The sequence below is a fragment of the Egretta garzetta genome, unplaced genomic scaffold (assembly GCF_000687185.1).
Source record: "Egretta garzetta isolate BGI_Z169 unplaced genomic scaffold, ASM68718v1 scaffold46, whole genome shotgun sequence".
Taxonomy (NCBI): domain Eukaryota; kingdom Metazoa; phylum Chordata; class Aves; order Pelecaniformes; family Ardeidae; genus Egretta; species Egretta garzetta.
This window is the reverse complement of record NW_009260268.1, coordinates 7,043,634-7,059,952: the sequence shown is the minus strand read 5'-3', so window position 1 is coordinate 7,059,952 and position 16,319 is coordinate 7,043,634. Positions and strand designations below refer to the sequence as shown.

Genomic DNA, 16,319 nt, shown 5'->3' with positions numbered 1-16,319 from the left:
ACAGCCTTATTGTGTACATTATTCTGAACAGTAAATACTGTAATGTGTTAAACTTGCAAATAAAGGCTTTGGGATTTTTAATACATCTTGTAATTGTCTAACTTGCAGACAGGAGTTGGGCATTCCAGGACTTGTTGGGTGGATACAGAATTGTGCTGGAAACATGCAGTAAGCTACTCAGGGACAAACTTTTAATCTTTGTGTGTAGGGATTTGAGCTTTTCCTGTTTAACCCTTTCAAGAGCAGCAATTCCTGGAGCCACTTTCACTAAAATGGGCTTTGAAAACCCATATTGCGTCTCTAGCTACTGCTTTTGTCAATGCCTTGTTTTGGTCAAATACCTGTAGACATCAAATCTATATTTAGTAATAAGTTACAAAGAAAGCTTTTATGTCAATAATAAGGGAATACTAACATAAAACACTGTGTTCTTCTAGTCTTTGGAAACAGAATAAATTAATCTGAATAACCTTGGCAACGAGCAGACTTAAAAATGAGTCCTTGCCTGAACTCAGGCACAGTGATTCTGGTGGACCTATAAGGTTTCATTAGCTTCTTTCCAGAATGATTTATATTAAAAGACCACTAAATATTATTTTAAGATTTAACATGATTTCATTCGCTGGCTCCAGGTGCTTTACTGGCAATTTAAATAATATGAGTGAAGTTGAATGCATATTTTACCATCTCATCGCCCCACTCTCTGGCAATGTTTCTGGCCTTTCTAAATTCAAGGTCTGCTGTACGCTTGGCCCTAGATCTTTGGCAGATTTTTCACTGGTCTTAGTACTGTTATAAGTTGACCTACTTTTAACTTACCCCACCGCATGTTCTTCCCTTCCCAAACAAATTGTCACCAACTTACCTGTCCTTTAAGGATTTTTCGGTCGCTGTGGTGTTTGCTTGTGTCTGTACTACAGAGCTTAAGGGTGACCAACCAACCTACGCTCAACCTTCAGCCCACATGCAACAGCAGCAGCCCATTGCCTCGACTATGATGTTTGTGATAAACTTGAGGACTCTCTGTGCAGATCAGGGCAGCGTCCACATAAAAGCATCGAGCTAGCTGGTCAACAGTGACGAAACACTTATCGTCGTTGCTCCTTGTTGTTACTGGGTTTTGTTATCAGTTTGTGTCATCAAACAGCTTTCATGCTATGTCAGCTGGTGCTCTGGCTTGCCCCTGTCTTCAAAGAAAGTGGTTCCCTGCCTTACTGCTAATTTTACAAAGAGCTTTCTTTCCTTGCCTCCCTCCTTTTACTTACTTTTTTTCTTCTTATTATTTTCAATTATATCCTTCAGTCTGAGTTGTGCCCTCCAATTTTTTTATTTCTCAGCTTTTCAGAATCCATTACCAGTTTACCACCTTTGTCAATGTCCTGTGTAGAGCTACCAATAAAAGCAGCTAGTGAATATGTTTTCCTCCTGTTCTTCAGATGGTGATCTTCTGTAGAGAAAACTTCAGCTGTTTGATCCCATTGCCTTCAATGTCCTTTAGATGCACATTTTCGTACTAAGGAACAGCCTGAACCTAGTGAGGCTAAAATTGCACCACAGAAATCTGTAATGCTCTTCTAATCCTTTCTTTCCAGCTGTTTAGTTACAGTCATGTGTGTCTGATTTCAAATTACAGTGGGCTTATGCCAAATTTGCAAGGATTTGCAGCAGAGGGGAGATCCCCACAAGGCTACAAGAAATCAAGGTAGTTCATGGGTGGTTTTCTCATCCTTTTTGTTTCGCATTCCCCAGAAAACAAACAAACAAAAAAATATATATATACAGGGGTGTAACATGCTCCCACATAAATAACTCAATTGATAGGAGCCTCAGTTTTCTTAGTTATCAGCTGTAGATTCCTCCATAGGTTAAACTACTGGATTGAAGTGTTGAAACAGGGAAGATAGATAGGAAAATCCCTTGATCTCAGTGACAAAGTGACTCTTGAGTAGATGAACCGTATCACAAAAACTGGGAAAGCAAACCTTTGTTTGGTATGAAATAACACCACCAAATGACCTAAGTGTTTATTTGAAAGTGTTTCTCAGCAGGCTAATAATGCCACAAATACATACATTACAATGAAAACAGGAGTAGCTAGTGCAAAATTCCAAGGACTGAAAAACACGTCACAGCGGGCTGCTAAGTAAAGGCTTAATACAAAATGTTAATATGTTAATATTTTAATTGTAAAGCTAGTTACAAGTTGTTGCATAAGCGACATGAAGACAGTGCTTTGAATTTGCATATATTGCTGTTCTGCATTTTGGACACAATACCATTGTACACAATTTTACATTTTAAAGATGCGCAGTAATAGTGCCCATTTTCAAATTCATTTTTAGGCAGAATATTTGTGTGTTTTGTTTTTGTTACTGACTTTGCAGCATGTTTCTTTAGTCTGAGAAGATCCATTCAAAAGCTCTTAACAGCATGAATTTTACAGGCTATGTTCAAAATACGAAACATTTTTAAAAGTGCAATTAAAATCAGGGCTTTCATTTATTAAAAATTCATAAAGATTAAAAAACAGAAGGCTAGATTCTCAACAGAGTATAAATACTAGCTGTATTTATTTCAGTTGAGCTATAGTGATTTATCAAGTTGAGGATCTGGCCTTACCAGTATAACATCAAGATAAACCTTGCTGTTAGGAATTGAATTATTTGTTCAAAGACAGCAGCTCCCTTAAGAGGATATTAATAATACTGAAGTTTACCTATACTCATTTTTAATAACGTAAGTTCATAGAACAGAATGAAAAGCCATTCCGTAAAAGCAGACTGAATAATAAAATCTAAAGCTTCTAAATTGAGGTATATTTATATAATTTAATTCTGCCTGTAAGTCTGTATTTGAAGGAGTAGTATGAAATGCGATCAAAGTAAACTTACATTACTACCGCTTTGCTTTACTAGAGTTCAATATCACACTGTCTCCAAGCAGGTAAGAGCAGCCATATGGATTATATTTGTAACTGATTGCTTTAATTAAAAAAAAAAAAAAAAAAAAAAAAAAAGAAACTTGGAAGAATTAACATCCTGATATGGAAAGCTTTTTAGTGAGTTTCAAAATATCCCAAATTTTAAACATTTTTCAGTGATTTACTTCCATACCCATGACAGCTATTATTCCTACTCTTAAAAACTATGAAAATTCTTAAACCAAATGAGATTAAACTTTGTTGTGGTGAATCAGTCTTTTTTTTTAAATTAGCACCACCATGCTCTGTTCAGGTTGGCAAATACTAGAAAGGGAAATTTCATGTGAGGCTAAAAAAACCCTTGGTTGTGGTTATACAGTAAAACTTGGAAAAAATACTCTTTTATAACAGTTACTTTATGGGCATAACCTTCCTTTAATTCTGAATTTGGTGTGATGCTTTCGTAAGTGAGGTTTGTAAGTGATTTTGGATTCCCTAGTAGCTACTGTATATGTACCTAAATAAAACATTTTCAAGTGGGAAGCAAAATAGGCTGGAGAATTTGGGGGTTTATTACCTTTAAAATTTTACCTTCATATCGTATGGAGGCAGTTTGGAACGAGGGCAATGTATAAACAATCAAACTTGAGAACAAAACATAAAGAGGTTAGAGTATACTGCCTAACATACCTTTCATTATAAAGGGGTGCTTTGCCACGGGGGCTGCGTAAGTACTGTTAGATTCCTTGACATTTTGCTCACAGAAACCTCTGAACTTTCAACACTGGTTGAGAGTTGAGGCCAAACAGGATGCATTCATGTGCAGCAGCAGCTGCTTACTAAAGGATATTTTTGCAGGGTCAAAGCTTCCTTTCTCCCTTAAGCAAGCATGCCCATTTGTTAGCTTTACTTTGCAGTAAAGGATTCTAGTAGGAGAATATGCAAAATAATTGTTGGAGTTCAAAACTTGACACCTTCCCATGAAAAACAAAAAGAATATACACAATATGTCTGAAGGCAAAAGAGCTCTACAAAAATAAGTCTTGACCGATTCACCAGTAAGGCTAACACCAATGAATCTTTAACCTTTTCCTTATGGGTAAGAGAGTACTTTGGAATTTCACGTCTTTGGAGAAGAACTATTATTTTGTACAATAAATAATTATGGAAATGTGCAAAGTAAGGAATAATTATCTACAGCATTGATAAAACAAATACCACATTGGCTTAACTAAATACAACGGCAGATATTACCTTTCTTTAGCAGTATGTCTTAAAACTAATAATGGCTTGTTCTGCTTAGATCTTTACTTACACAATTGCACAGTTCCCTTTCTTTGGATTATTTCTTTAGGCCACAGACCGCTCCTATTCTTCATCTGATGAAAAGATGTCATTCCAGGGTGTGAAACACTTGACTTCATCTGGATCCTTGCTGTTGTGAAGGTGTTTCAGACTGCCAGAAATACAGCCTCATCTGAATCCTTCCCACTGTCTTCACTAGGCAAGCAGCCACCCCCGCTTGGGGACCTGCAGCTTAGGTCCTCCACACCAGACTCCTGGTCACTGTTAGCTGAGAGGTCAGGATCAGAGCTTTTCAGGTTGTCCTGTGTCAAAATCAGGGCTGAATCTTCCTCATCCCCTTGAGAAGGGCTCCGGGATGGGAATGATTTCAGATCGTTGCTGTACTCCTGGGGAGTGTTAGCTAAGCTGTTGTTGGAAGTCGAAAGCCCTAACTGTTTGCTTCGGTCTTGTTGCTTACTCTTGACTTTATTGTCATTTAATTGTGATTTCTGAAGATTCGCCAGTCTCTGAAATAAAGGAAAGCGTATATATTACATGGACATATTTAGGGCCCAGCGATCCTCTGATGTGTCTGCTTTTTTTTCAAAAAAAAAAAAAACAAAGTTCAGAGCCCAGCCCAACTGTCACCCTTCAAAACTGCCTATTTGCATTGACAGAGTAGGAGAAGTGCACAATTTGTCACAAACCAATGCAGAATTACAGTGTCTTTCTGAGTTACAAGTCCTTCTGAGTTAACGGAAAGATACAAAATTTCTTTCAGGAGGAGTAGTACTCATGCTCCAACACAGGTGAAATTTTATCCCTAAAGAAGTGCACTGTTGTGTCTTAAATGCAAAACATTTGTAGTAATTTACGTGAGAATAAAGCAGGCAGTTGAACATCCTCATGCCGGAGAAGTATGTAGCATGTAGGGGACCATGCAGTGTGTGGAGTTGGGTTTCATTTACCATCAGTTAAGTCTGGGGCATCGAGATCAAGTGTTTATTACCTCTCCTAAGAGCTCCAGCTCTTCTTCCAGCTGCTGCGTTTCTTCCTTCACTGCCATCAGATAGTCAGTAACCGACTGTCGAGGATGCAGCCCCTTTTCAAAGCGGTTGTACATACCGCTCCAGAACCTGGAATTGACGGGAGGGTCAGCGATTTTCTTATTTGGTGAGGTGGCCTCAGAAGACTTAAGTACATGCTTTTTTTTTTTTTTTTTTTTTTTTTTTTCAGAGGCATGTTGTCCTAAATGATCCATCCATGGCTTATTCATCATTAGAGTGTATACGCGTAAGTTCACTGAGTATTTGGTAAGATTTATGATTCATTTGCATTGGGTCTGTGCTGAAGATGCAACTGTGGACATACACAGCTTGACCCACTCTGATACACAGTAGAAGGAAAGGTGAATGTACCTTTGAGTTGGATCACATGGCTGAGGGTGAGTCACTGAACACAAACTTTTGCTGTATTATTTTCTTGTTCTACACTATAGGCTTTAGAACAACGGTACCTATGAAACAGCCAAGGGTAAAGACAGTTTTTTTGTAATCCTAGTTCTCAACCATTGTTTAACTTCCCATGAAGTCAACTTTGAAGTTCAGTATGCTTGGTTTTGGCTGGGGCTGGGGCGGCGGGGGTGCTGTGTGTGTGAGGTGCAGCTAGGTAAGCAGGTTTTTTCCCCCATAAAGAAGAGTTAAAAATCAGGAGTAAAAACCAGCATGGCATCCTGATCTCACAGAACTTAAAGTGACATTTTAAACTGAGCTATGGAAATTGCATGAAGCACATAGGTTGGCAAGCTCTCTTCCTGTTCTATGGAATTATCTGACAAACCTTTAGCTAAACAGCTGAGCTGATTTTTCATTTTCAGGAGGAAAGGACTCAAACTGTAAGTCGGTAGCTTACTCTAGCACTCCTCCTGTCTTCTGCCTTCCCGACAATACATGGCCACAGCCAGACGACTCCGAGTATGTAACCAGTCCACCAGACAGGTTAAGTAGCCCCGAGACCTGCCCTCAGCTGCAGATGCCCAGCCAAGTAGCTGAGAGATATTTTCAGAGCATGTGCATGCTCCTTGGTGGTTTATTATTCCTACCCCAATAGCATACTATTTAAGTCACATTCCCCCCTTATCATCTGATAGCTCATGCTTGGAAATCTTTATGCACCCAAGTAATCCCATTAAAATCAACAGGATTACTCATCTGATGGCAGATCTGCACTATCAGTACTTCTTTTATAAATCCCACTCTCCTAAAGAATACGATTAATGACTATTTTAAAATTGTTTTAAAGTGGATGTGACCTGGAATAGTAGATGCGAAAGAATTCAATTTCTGTCATTTAGGATATTTACTGACCTTTTAACAGGCACTTGTACTTGCAACTGGAAAACAAACTGATCAGTTTTACTTAAATCACAGTTTTAATGAATTTCTGTTCAAGTTCTCCTTAAGTTTGTTAAGATTAATGGCACAATTAATTACTCAAGTCAGAATGTCAATAGTAACATTTCTAAAATTAAAAAAAAAAAATTCAAGTAAAATTTACTGTGTATACTTCAAGGTATAACAACAACATAGGGAAGGCCTGCTTTTTGTTTTACTGAACACTTATTTTAGCAATGAAGCCATATGATTTCTTGAAATGTCCTTTTTATTTTCGCCACCAATTGATTCAAATAAACATCACAAAATCTTGGAATGGAAGAAGTTGAAGCAACTTTGGAAACCACAGACGAGAACAGAACTGGAATAGACATTTCTCAGTGGAAGAAGTGAGTAACCATGAAATTAGGACACACAACTGTCAATGTAGCTTTAATCTTAAGCTGCTTTTCAGACTAATACTCCCTTGTGGAATCGTGCAGAGGTGTTGGCTGGCTATGAGCACACAAGGAGCAAACACATTGCAATCTGAGACTGAATTTACTCTCTGTAAGATACCTTATGGAACCAGAAATACTTAAATACAAAGGCACTCTATTCTGTACTAACACATCCTACAATGCTCGGTAGCAAGCAATACCACCTACTTGTACAAGAAGTTGCATGGAGCCATCTGTGGGTGTAGGGTCCCTTGGGTTTGACCACGGTCTGATCTGTACAAGGGATTCAGGTAATCGGCACGATTTTTCCATAAGTGAGCCCACAAAGAATATGTTCGTTCTTGGATTCTGGAAAAAAAAAAGGTGAAATTAAAAATACAAAGTCTCTACTACAGTTCAGGTATAGCCAAAGCTTAGATGCAACATTCTAGTGCTCTGTACTACTCATTTGCAATCAGCTTTATACTTCCTTAATAGAATTAGACTTAAGTTATAACCATAGAAAAACAGAGCCCCATATTCCTGATCTAGTTAGCAGTGTCCCTGCTCACTGCAGGGGGGTTGGACTAGATGACCTCTAGGGGTCCCTTACAACCCAAAACATTCTATGATTCTATGATTCCTTTGTTGGACGCTAAAAGGCAAAATCCAATCCATTTCCCATAAAGCCAGAGCAGCTGGGGAGAGAGGGTAGAAAGATGGGTTCCTTTGCAGGATGGGAGAGCATCACTGCCATAAAATTAGATTTCAGAGCCATCTCTACAGCAAAGGAGTCCCCATATTTAAAAGCACTCCTACACCACTGATCTGCAATTTCTCACGCAGTTAGATCCTGGGATAGGATAACCCGTGAAGGTTTTGATTTTAAATGGGCTGCAGCACTGAGGCTGCTCTGCATGTGAGCGGTGAAAGGGACCAAATGGCAGCAGCGAGCAGGAACTCCCACCTTCCTCTCTTTCCCAGTGCTGACACGATCAGGATGCATGAGAAAAGCACTGGGTTATCAGGATGTACCCGAGCAGCCAGGGCCCCAGGAAACAGATATGACCATCAGCACTGCCAGGAATGATATTATTGTCTGTGTTTGGGCCTGAGGGCAGGCCCAAACAAATTAATTCATAATTGCTTTGGGGCCAGACAGCAGCAGGATAGTTTGCTGACTCAGGCCTAGGGAGGGCTACCAGACAAAAAAAGCTGTTCATAAGAAAGTATCCGGGAGATCAGGATGAAAGTGTCCTGACATGAGATCCAAAGGCAAGTTAAAACAGAGAAGAGCAGTGACTATTAAACTGAGAACTTTAACTAGAGTTAATATAGTCTTGCATTAGAGCCCCAGTGACAGCTTGCCTGGCGTGTTGCTAATGCTGCGGTAAAGGCAGGGCCGCGTGGCTGCAGGGCTAATGCTCTTGTCGGTTTTCACTAATCCCAGTCACGCACACTGCGGATTACACTCCCAGCAGAGCCACATTGCAGGGGATCAACTTTTTTCGGTATTAATCTGGGTTGCCAGAATATGACGGCCCAGAAGTCTGCATTGCACCCCGCGCCTTATGAAAGCATGTACAGGTAGACTGGCAAATGTCCGACTCCACCACCACCCACAGACACCCCCCTCCCCATGTAAATATGCTACAAAAGAAAAGATTTCTGTACTTCAGCTCTCGTCTCTCCTTCTGGCTGTTACACAGGAAATTCCCAAACTGGCACGAATAGATGTGATGCTGTACATGGATAAGGAATCTCTCATTGAATTCAAAGGCACAAGGAAACTGTTCCATTAATTGCCAAACACACTCGATGAACTGGTCAATAACAGGGGATATCTCCTTCGGATCTCCATCTAAATTGCCATACCTGAAACAAGACAAGATACATTCGATTATAACCTGAAATCCTCTAGGAAAACTGAGCTGACACTAATGAAAACAACCCCCTCACTTTCAGCATGCAAGTCACATCCTAAGCATTCATTTCTAAAATCTTAACTAGTAGTATATGTTTTTACTTACTTACAAAAACGATGCAATATTCATTAAGTAGAATGAAGGCAGACCTTATCATATGCAAACAAAACCCCCCAACTTTTACAGGTGTCTTGTTGCCTTACAGCTGCTAACCACTGGCTGCTGCATAGCCATGTTTTAATGCTATTAATATAAAGTTATACCACAGTAACGTAGGTCATGATAACAATGACTGCAATGACAAAACCATATCTTAGACAGTCGCTTAAATGGCAGACCATTCCCAAAACCAGAAAACTGAGCAGGAGAGGAACAGAATAACCTTGGCAAAAAGCAGTTTAAAGCTGCCCTCTCTTGGTGAAATTTTTAGAAAGTGGGAAATGCCTACATGCTACCGTAACTGCTAAGTGAACATAAAACTTTCTGTCTGTAAAAATGTCTCTTGGAACTACTTGCAATGAAGAAAAAGGAGCCTGAAATATAAAACACATAGAAGTAAAAAATATTTTGTAGGTCTACATATTAGGAAAAAGCATTTTCAACCAATTATTCTGCTTGTCTAGTGTGTGAGATATATATATGTATGTGCACATATATGTATATATGCCAACAGAGTAGAATTCCATAAACATCTAAAATTGAAACCTCTAAATCTACTACTGTTATGCATCAAAAACATATAGCAATATTGTACTGCAAATCAAAGCTACATTTCATAATATCTTTCACCGATGATAATCATAGACACCTGCCAGTATTGTACTAAATACAGTAATTCCTGCTTTTTTCTGGAGTTTCACAGGTGGTGTGGAGCTGCACAGATTTCCTAAAAGTTTTGTTGTGTTTTTTGAAACTAGAACAAATTTCTATGCCAATCAAGCAATATAATGTAATTCAACTCCAATATAAAAATTGCATTTTTTATTTTTATGGGAAATAAAAGGAAATACAAGAAAGAAAATGTGGATGTTTATCCATGTTTAAATATAGAGTCTTCAAATATTTTCATTACATTATAGCATTTACATAATGGTTGTACAAAATAACTGGTCCAAACTGATGACTTTCCACTTCCCTTTACCTGAACAAATCTCTGATCTGAACAAGTCTCTGAACAAATCCTACTGTTTTTGTTAGAACAGAACGTAACAGGAAGAGGATGTTTTACTTAGTAGGTAACTTACAGATATGCCTAAGATTAAGTACTGTCCTGGAAGACGTAGACTTTGCTGAACAGGAACTTAGATGACAAATCTTGGCACTACTGAAAGAGCCACCGGAGTCCAAAGGGATTTGGCCAGCCACATAGATACTACTTTTCTCTCACATGAAGCTCTCAATGCTCATCGCAACTGCAAGACCAGCGCTCAGGATTCCCAATATTGGTCTTGGAGTGCATATATAAGAAAAGACTGATATGAATGTGTTTCCCTTTGATTTTTCCAGGCAGCTAAATTATATAGTAGGAGCAAAGGATTTGGTGGTTTCCTGAGGGCCTTCTGTTGATACGCTTTGAAAGGCAACAAGGAAAAAAAATTGGAATGGCAGTGGATACTGACTATATAAAAATATGTATAGGAAAACCTTAGCACCGCCTTACCTGTGGTTAAATTTATGACCAAAGGAAACCCAGTCTTTTTCAATTAACACCTAAAATGAGAATATTGCATTCAGTGTTGTGGAGCAGAGCTGACACATGTTGAAGCAGGCAGAAGAGTGGTATAAACAAGCAGTATTGGAATCCCAGTTAATTCTTAGAATAAGCAGAAAAGTGACAAGCAAGAATGATGTAAGCAAGCAATATTAGAATCCCAGATAATTTTTAGAATAAGCAGAAAAATAATGAACGATGAGCACCACTACGAACTCAAGACAAAGTAGCAGTCTTCATGGATGCAGATAGGATGCCAATATTTCAACACAACTTCAATTAGCTTGATTCATCATTTTCTAAAATAGAACCTAAAAATGTTTCAAACCCCTTTTAACATGTAGCCAGTAACTTGATACGCATTCCTAGATGATTTACCAGTGCTGATTTGCTTGGAAAAGGAACAGATTTTCCAACATAGCTGCTCATTGCAGTCTAATGTCTAGGGCACACACACTTCTGACACTCAAAACTTCACTGATCCCTGAAAATGAATTCAAACTCTTGCTTGCACCAAAGCTCCTTGGGCTGCAAGAAAGATTCTCATTCAAGGTTAGGAAAGAAAATAAATGGGTATCCAACTGATCTCCACCTTTGATAACATTTCATACAGAAACTGGGAGACCTTCCTTCCTCCTTAAAAAACAAAAGGCATATTTCAGGAGAGTTTATTTTCTGTTAAAACCAAAGATAGTCATCTCAAATGATGCCATAAAATTTTTGTTTACTCTGCAAAAGAGAACCTGCTTACCATGAATCCCTTCATAGTTCTGTAATATGGATCCAATAGAAGGCTCGCTACAGAGCAAACCTGGGCTGTCCTATCCCAGCCATCAGAGCAGTGAACAAGCACACTCACACCTTCCTCAGCCACAGCCTAAGGATACAGAAAAAGTCAGAGACATTTCACAAGCAGGGGGAAAGGCAACGGTAAGAGAAGAACAGTGAGACAGCGCAATATAAGAGAGTATTAATTTGGGAACAGGGAAACCTTGTTCATTTTTTTTATTCTGCCACAGAGTTCTTGAATTACGTTGAGTGTTATTCCTCTCATTTGAAAAGTCTTCATCTCATCCCGTCCTATGCAATATGGTGGCTGCAGCATCACCTGTTTATGCTCCACTACAGGAGGGTGTGGGGTTCATTTCAATTAAAATACATCAATATGTCAGAGAAGACAACTACCTAAAGCAAATTCAGATGCTGCTGATGCTCTAAGTCACATACCAGCAACAGAGCAGCCATATTTGCAATATGGCTCTTCATTTTCCTTCTTGATGGTAATGTCAATAACAGTAATGCCTGCTCCTGATGCCAGCGCTAGCATGGACATTACTACAGTGTACTGCATTGCACACTGATGACATGCTTCTGAAGGTCTGTGGGGAAGCCTGTGGTAGTGGTAAACTTCCATATCTAATAAGCAAGATTGTATCAGTACCTTTAGTGTAAATAACTGGGGAGAGAGGATCCCATTTTATACATAAACACATAAAGCAGAGATCATACTAAGTTCTCCAAAGTCTGGTGTTGCATTATTTTTGGAACTTGAGGGTTTTTTTAAAAAAAATTCTAAGGGGTTTGGCCTTTGTCATTTCTAAAGAACTAAATTCAGAAAGTAGAGAAAGATACGACTTAGAAAAACAAACATTTAAGTTAAGTTTGGGCTTAACAGGGAACAAGGAATAATAATAAATTATCTATGTTTATCTCAAGAGACAAGTAAGTTCTACCAAAATAGAACCCCTGTGGGCAGGAGACCAACAACTGGGAACTGGGAACCATAAAAATGAGAACAGGTCAAAAATGCATGTTTGAGGAGGCATGAGGCTAGCAAGGATAGGATAAATCTTTTTGGACAGTATTTTAAGACTAGCCACTGGGGAAAAGTTGGCAAGAGCTAATGTAAATGACCTGATTTCTCTAAGCTAATGAAAGCTAGTAAGGCTGGGAGAAATAACATGTGCATTTATCCCACAGCTGCCGTTCAGGTAAGAAACTACAGTTGCCTGCTGAGCAGGAAGAAGTAAAACAATAGAAATAAGCAGCTACTGAGGAGGGAAACCCATGAAGTTTTATCCATATCGTACGTAGCAGGTCATGCAAATAAAATGGCCTATAAGAAATCGCAATAGTAATCTCAAAACTAAGAATTGAGAGAGTAAAAGGCAGAGCACAAGGTAATAAAATTAAAACTACTGTTGGCAGATGACAAATATCTGCATTATTTTGGATGGGATTAGGGGAAATAATAGTTTTTTATCAATAGCAACAACTGTTTTCTGAAACAGCTCTCAAGTGTGTAAGTGCAGAAGCTGCTCAAGAGTTTGGCCACATAATACAGAGGAATTGGTTTAGGAGGTGAATTTAGTTGGACGCTAAATAACTCAGAGGAGATAACGCAGTAGCTAATGTTCCTTTAGTACAACTACCATGTGAAGAAGCAGTCCTAAATCAGAAACCTTCACGTTCAAATACCTGGCCTAACAAGATACAGGTTAGTAGAGGCTTTAGTACATTTGACTACTTTGGCAAAAAGAACGCAGAATATCCACACAACAGCACCTAAGAATCATCTCTCCTCATATGTGAAGTATTGCAAGACTTTTTTTTCAGATACAACATCACTGAAGATAACAGAAGTTACCCACAAGCAGAGAATTTGGTCCTCACTTTCTGTATCTGGTTAGTCCAAGCTTTGTTCTCATTTTACACACTTTACCTTTGCAATAAAAATGCCAGCATCCATAATGGCTTTGATATGCTTCAGCCAGCCAGAATTTTCTAGGCCCCAGAGAAAGTCACTCATTGAAGGCGATTTCAGCTCACAAACTGCAAAATAAGCTACATCTTAAATTCACAGCAGTTATAGTCCCTTAAGCTTTCACTGACTGTCCAACCTAAGAGTTATCTTTTCACATATCCCCTGTGTAAAATACCCATCTTCCGTAAAGAATAGCTACTTCACAGTCAAACTTTAATGTTGAAAAAAAGCATATGTTTGAGAAATGGAGCCAGGCCGAATTTCACCCAATATGTTGATTTAAGTTAAAAAGAGAAGCTGTTTCAAAGCCTGTTGCAAACAGTTTACCAAAATACATCCTTCTGTGACGCACAGGTTTTCCAAAATTGTGCTGGGAGTGAAGTTTTCAAACCCCCGAGAGGGGTTGGAAACAGAAAGCATATGATTTCTGCTGTCAGCCAGCCAGCCAGCCACCTGAATTGTGCCACGGCCTCCTATTCCCAGCCACATTTGGTGCTGAAGCTCTGGAAGAGCAGGCCCACCAAACCCAGCCTTCAGCATCACCACAGGTGGTGGTGTCTGAGATAAAGCGATTCGCTCAACAGTTCTCCATCCCTGAATGAAACCTGATTAAAACTTCGCTTGTAGCCAGAAAATATTCTGATGGTGAGGAAAAGCCAGAATTTGTCAAGGAAAAATATTTTCCTGAAACCTTTCTGAGCTCTATGCTGTGTATAAAGAAAAAAACCCAAACCTCACAGTTTTTACAACATTAAGTTTCTATCCTGCTCTATCCAAGTGTCTATTTTTTAATATTACAGAGTTTGTGACATCAGAAGGAAAAAAGGGCAATCAGAATCGAATTCAGATACTTCAATCCAACAGCAAACAGATACTCAATATTTGGTGCAACCTGTTTTCAAGAGCAAGATACTAAATTCACCACATGAATAGATTACACATTTATTTTGAGCCATGTAGAATTTTACTGTCTTTTAAGGAAAAAGATACCAACTAGTGAAACATATTTAAGGAATACGGTGAAAAAATGTCATGGTTTTTACTGAGTTAATGTATGATCTGTGAACTAATAATGTCTTGGTAAGCCCCTCGTCCTCTGGAAATCTCCTAAAAGACTGAGTTAATTATGGCCATTATGACCAGTGGCAAAACTACAGTTTCCCTCAATGTAATTGGAATCTAGTTTTACAGACCGAAGCCAGAGTTTATACCACATCTGAACATATCCAGCCATCTTAACCCTATTTAATTCGGAGGCAAAATAGCCTAATGTGTCCATACAGAGTCTTGCAGTCTTTGTACATAGGCCCTCTTCCAGATGGTTCTTTTAAAAGTCATTTTTGAAGGTTATTTATAAAAAATGCATAGATAGCAGCACTGAAAGCAAACACCTTTTCACATGATTAATGCTCCTGTGCAGATGGAAGCGTGACCAATTAGTAGCTGAATTCTGGATGAAGCTGCTGTCTCTGTTTACAAAAGCCCAAGGTAAGGCTGAAATAGTGCTTTGCTCATTCCCACCACCAAATTAGAGTCAATATTTACTGACCACTTCACTGAGCAAAGTTCAAACTGTCCTAAAGGCATACACCGTATATTTCACAGGATTTTGGCTACTGATCTGGACCTTAATACCGAGTTCAATTATGAATTCAATTATGAGACTTATCCTAAGGGGAAAAGGCGTTTCCATCTCAGCAGAAAAGATACCAAAATCTTGGAGAAATAAGACCTGTTGCACCTGCTATGTGGGCATGGGAAAATCAAGAGCTCCTGGGCAGAGCTCATAGCAATCCAGCGGTGCTCCCTTCCCCAGGAGGGAAGGATGAGAACAGGACACATGGTGGAAACTGCCTCTTCCACCAGCAAAAGTACCAGAGCGGAATGCTGGACCAGTTCCTCCATTTCTGACAGCACAGCCATAGGTAGAGGAAGGAGTACGTGCTGGGGGCCAAAGCCTCGGGCGCTCTTTCTGGCTGGTCTGTCACTGAAGTCCAAGGATCAGAGGGCTGCTCTTAACATCAGCAACTACTGCTCCTGGTATGAGGGGAGGAGAAGCTCATATCTGCTGTTTAAATACAGAGAGGGAGCACGTGGGGTCATCACCTCAATGCACAACAAATGGGGGGTCAAGTCTTGGCTGGCCCCTGGGAGGTACAGCAAAGCTCACCCCACCACAAATGCCAAACAGCAGCCTCAGTCAGCCCTTGAATCTTTATGGAGAAAAGCCCTTGTGCAACGTTTCATTCCACTATTAAAAAATACTTCAAGGACATTGTGCACAGCATCAAAATTATCACAAGGATCTTCACATACACTTCTCTTTTAATGAAAAAAAATCCCCAATGCTATACTAAAGCAATATGAGGCAGCAGAGACAAAAGTAAAACTTTTTTTTTTCCTGGAAGGAAATCCCAGCATGTTGAAATGCATTTTACTTCCAGAGTACAGGCAAATCTCATAATTTTTTGCATATTCTGAAAAAATGTTCATTTTCCTAAACATGTAATCATTTTATAATGCTGATATATTTTGCCAAAAATTAACATTATACAAGAGTAAATACATGTTAAAGTTAAGATAAATAAAATTGCTAGAATTAAAGTCAGTAAAAGCTGAAACCAAATTTTTTTACCTACTCAAATAAATTATTGACCTTATTGTAAGTATAAATTAATTTCTTCAACTTTTTCCTAAAGAAACATCACTGAAATGAACACATTCTTAATATAAGTACATTTTCCAATGGAAAACTGAATAATCAGGTTTTTTTTTCAAACTTCCTCAGCATTGGAAGTTATTTAAAATTGTACACTGAAAATAATCTGCAGTCTCTCCTGTGAAAAAGATCCTCCAACCTTCACTGCTGCTTATCTCCAGTAAGTTGAAGAAAATTGCCCTTG

The 16,319-nt window shown here is 38.9% G+C and overlaps 1 protein-coding gene across 1 annotated transcript in view; it reads right to left on the bottom strand.

The window, feature by feature from the left end:
- Window positions 1-3,021: 3,021 nt before the first annotated feature.
- The window catches only part of MTMR7 (myotubularin related protein 7), a 25,581-nt gene continuing 12,283 nt past the window's right edge, over window positions 3,022-16,319 (bottom strand). Inside the window, exons 5-11 of the mRNA XM_035897715.1 lie at window positions 13,375-13,484; window positions 11,404-11,529; window positions 10,602-10,651; window positions 8,691-8,891; window positions 7,245-7,385; window positions 5,214-5,340; window positions 3,022-4,731 (exon numbers count right to left, since the gene is read on the bottom strand). Of these exons, the coding sequence (XP_035753608.1) occupies window positions 4,372-4,731; window positions 5,214-5,340; window positions 7,245-7,385; window positions 8,691-8,891; window positions 10,602-10,651; window positions 11,404-11,529; window positions 13,375-13,484 (1,115 nt within the window). The 3' untranslated portion in view covers window positions 3,022-4,371. The remainder of the gene's footprint in view (window positions 4,732-5,213; window positions 5,341-7,244; window positions 7,386-8,690; window positions 8,892-10,601; window positions 10,652-11,403; window positions 11,530-13,374; window positions 13,485-16,319) is intronic.